General features: G+C 43.5%; 1 protein-coding gene across 1 annotated transcript; it reads left to right on the top strand.

Moving 5' to 3' along the window:
* The first annotated feature begins 536 nt into the window (after nucleotides 1–536).
* Nucleotides 537–1,922, top strand: LOC106938058 (protein asteroid homolog 1-like). Its single transcript, XM_015019884.1, has 4 exons — nucleotides 537–578; nucleotides 695–890; nucleotides 966–1,122; nucleotides 1,192–1,922. Exons 1-4 carry the CDS (start codon nucleotides 537–539, stop codon nucleotides 1,382–1,384), a joined length of 588 nt encoding a protein of 195 aa, XP_014875370.1. The 3' UTR covers nucleotides 1,385–1,922.
* The last annotated feature ends 557 nt before the right edge of the window (nucleotides 1,923–2,479 follow it).

Here is a 2,479-nt window from a genome sequence, read left to right as displayed (position 1 = left end):
GATGGAACACGTTAGGGTTGGAACACGTTAGAGATGGAACAGGCCAAGGATGGAACACATTAGGGATATACCAACATGTCACGAGATCAAACTAACAAACTAATGTCTCTAAAAATCTAAAAAATCTGCTGTGTTCTTGGTGGTATTTTATTTCTATCGTTTGCATCTTTGTAAAACATAAACGTTCTCTTTGGACGATGCCCACCTCCAGAGGCGATGCTGCCCTACGCAGGTCTCAGTGCTCCACTGATCCTGGGGGCTGCATTTGTTGCTGCTGAGGTTAGACTAAGAGTGGCTCATTGATCTCAGTGTGGTACCGACTACCAACCATTGGTCAGAGATCCAGAAGTGAAGCCTATAAGTAAGCCCTTCCACATGGGTCCAGTGTCTGTGGCGCTGTGTTCACGGCTAACTGAGCGGCTTTTATGACAAGCAGAGTCCCTCACTGGGCAGAATGACAGAGTTAGAGGAAGGAGAGGGAAGGGAGGGATGGATGCTCTCTTCTGCAGTAGCACAGGGAATAGACATTGGGTAGAATGAAGGATCCACTGAGGTCCTCTGTGTTGCTTCTTTGTCCGGTGAGGGGGTCACCTTTAAGCCCCAGACTGAACAGCGGTCCAGGTTAACTTCTCTTCTAAGGATCAAGATCCAAAATAAAACTGTGCAAAGAAATCATGACTCTGTTCCTCCACAGGCTCCTGAGGGTCTGCGCCGCACCGTCTTGTATGAAGCTCTGGGATGTTCAGGCTTGGACATTGAACACATCCCGGACCAGCTGAAGCTGCCACTCTGTGTGACCCGGTTCTGGTACCAGCAGAACCCCGACAGGTTCAACACGTCCTGCCTCCAGGCTCTGGTCCTCGGCTTCCTGCAAGGAAACACTGATGGAGGTGAGACTCAGCTGGGTGACGTATGATGGTTGGATGACGGTTGGATGACAGTTGGATGGTGTGTCCGTGTTCCAGGCAGTGCGGTCCGGTCCACGCCGGGCGTGGTGGCTGCTCAGCGCCCCCTGCAGGCCAGTGCTGCTCATGCCTTCAGCCGCTGGTTGACCTGCCTGAGGCAGAGCCTCCACCTGAACCAGCTGCTGTGCTTCCCTCTGCCAGAGCCGCACTGCTGCAGGTAAACACCCGGCTGATCGTCAGACAGGATGTATTCTAGCTGACCTCTGACCCCTGGCCCTGCCTCCAGGCTGTACTGCGGTCCATGGCTCCACCAGCTGCAGTACCAGCTGCTGTCCGATGCCAACGCTTTCAGAGAGAGGAGGGAGCAGCTGCAGCACGGCGAGAGCGAGTCGCTGGACAGAGCCCTGATTGTCACCCAGTCTGCTGGACAAGGGGCCCCGCAGGCGATGACGGGAAGTAAACGCAGACGGAGGGATTGAAACTGAGCGTTGACAGGAAGCTGGTGTTGCTCCCAGCAACCTGCTGCTCTGGTTTTATGCTACTGTAATGTGTGAAATGAGTTTTTAAGCCTGAATGTTGAAGTGATGCGTTTTCTGTGGGAATATGGGTTTTAAATAGGACGTTCTGCTCTGACGGCTGCAGCAGGCTGTTTGTTCTTTTAAACTATATTTTATTTTAGCTGTTTTAATGACATATTTAGCAATGGTTTCTATTTTTATTCTATAAATTTAAAAAACTGAATGAACCTTAATATTTTAGGTAAAGTTAGTCTGCAGGAAGATCTCAGTTCAATGAAACACTTTCAGGTCTGTCAGGCTGATAATTATGTATTTATTATGTGTTTATCTGATTATCATTTGGTTATTTTCTGTTTATTATCAGAGAATGAATTCTAGTTCATTAGTGAATATATTTTCTGAATGTTTCATTGAATCTGTTCTTGTTTTTTTATCTTGTCCAGTAAAACTTGCTGATGGTTTCCAGTAACTATTACCTTAATAAAGTTTTGACTGTTTATTTTTGGTGCATTTTGACCTTTGACCCCAGCTCTTGGTGTGTCGTTGTTTTGCTTCAGCGGAGCCTCCTGGTTCGGCTCCTGGTTGAACTTGGAATGTGGTCCCTAGTAAAAAAAAAGTGTATGTTAGTAGTATGCTAAATTTTAACATACTTTGATTGATGTACTTAAACTGTACTATTTTGGAACAACTTTTTTTGTGCTTGGTATATTTTAATAGTATTTAAATAGCATTAAATTAGAACTTTTAGTATGCTTAGTATTCAAGAGTTTGATTAGGATATTTTGTGTACTAATTCTGTCATAGAAGTATATTAAAAATATACTTTTAATATACTTTAAATATACTGCTAATATATTAGTAATGAATTTAAATTACACTTAATTTTTAGTTTTGATTTACTGCTATTGCTAATAAAGTACAATTTTGATAAGTCTTTATTCATACTTTGTACATTACATGCATAACTACACTACAGTACTTACAATGTTTTATGCTACTATTACATGGAAAGATTAATTACACAAGATGTTCAAAGTAATTCAAATATTTTGTTTT

Source organism: Poecilia latipinna, unplaced genomic scaffold (genome assembly GCF_001443285.1).
Source record: "Poecilia latipinna isolate Pla-1442-1.1 unplaced genomic scaffold, P_latipinna-1.0 Scaffold2499, whole genome shotgun sequence".
NCBI lineage: Eukaryota > Metazoa > Chordata > Actinopteri > Cyprinodontiformes > Poeciliidae > Poecilia > Poecilia latipinna.
This window is presented reverse-complemented; position numbering and strand designations above follow the sequence as displayed.

Bases quoted from the DNA above. Each gene is read 5' to 3' on its own strand.
- LOC106938058 (XM_015019884.1), top strand. From the start codon at position 537: ATGAAGGATCCACTGAGGTCCTCTGTGTTGCTTCTTTGTCCG. The intron at 579-694 runs GTGAGGGGGTCA...GTTCCTCCACAG, and splicing joins CTGTGTTGCTTCTTTGTCCG to GCTCCTGAGGGTCTGCGCCG. The intron at 1,123-1,191 runs GTAAACACCCGG...CCCTGCCTCCAG, and splicing joins CCAGAGCCGCACTGCTGCAG to GCTGTACTGCGGTCCATGGC.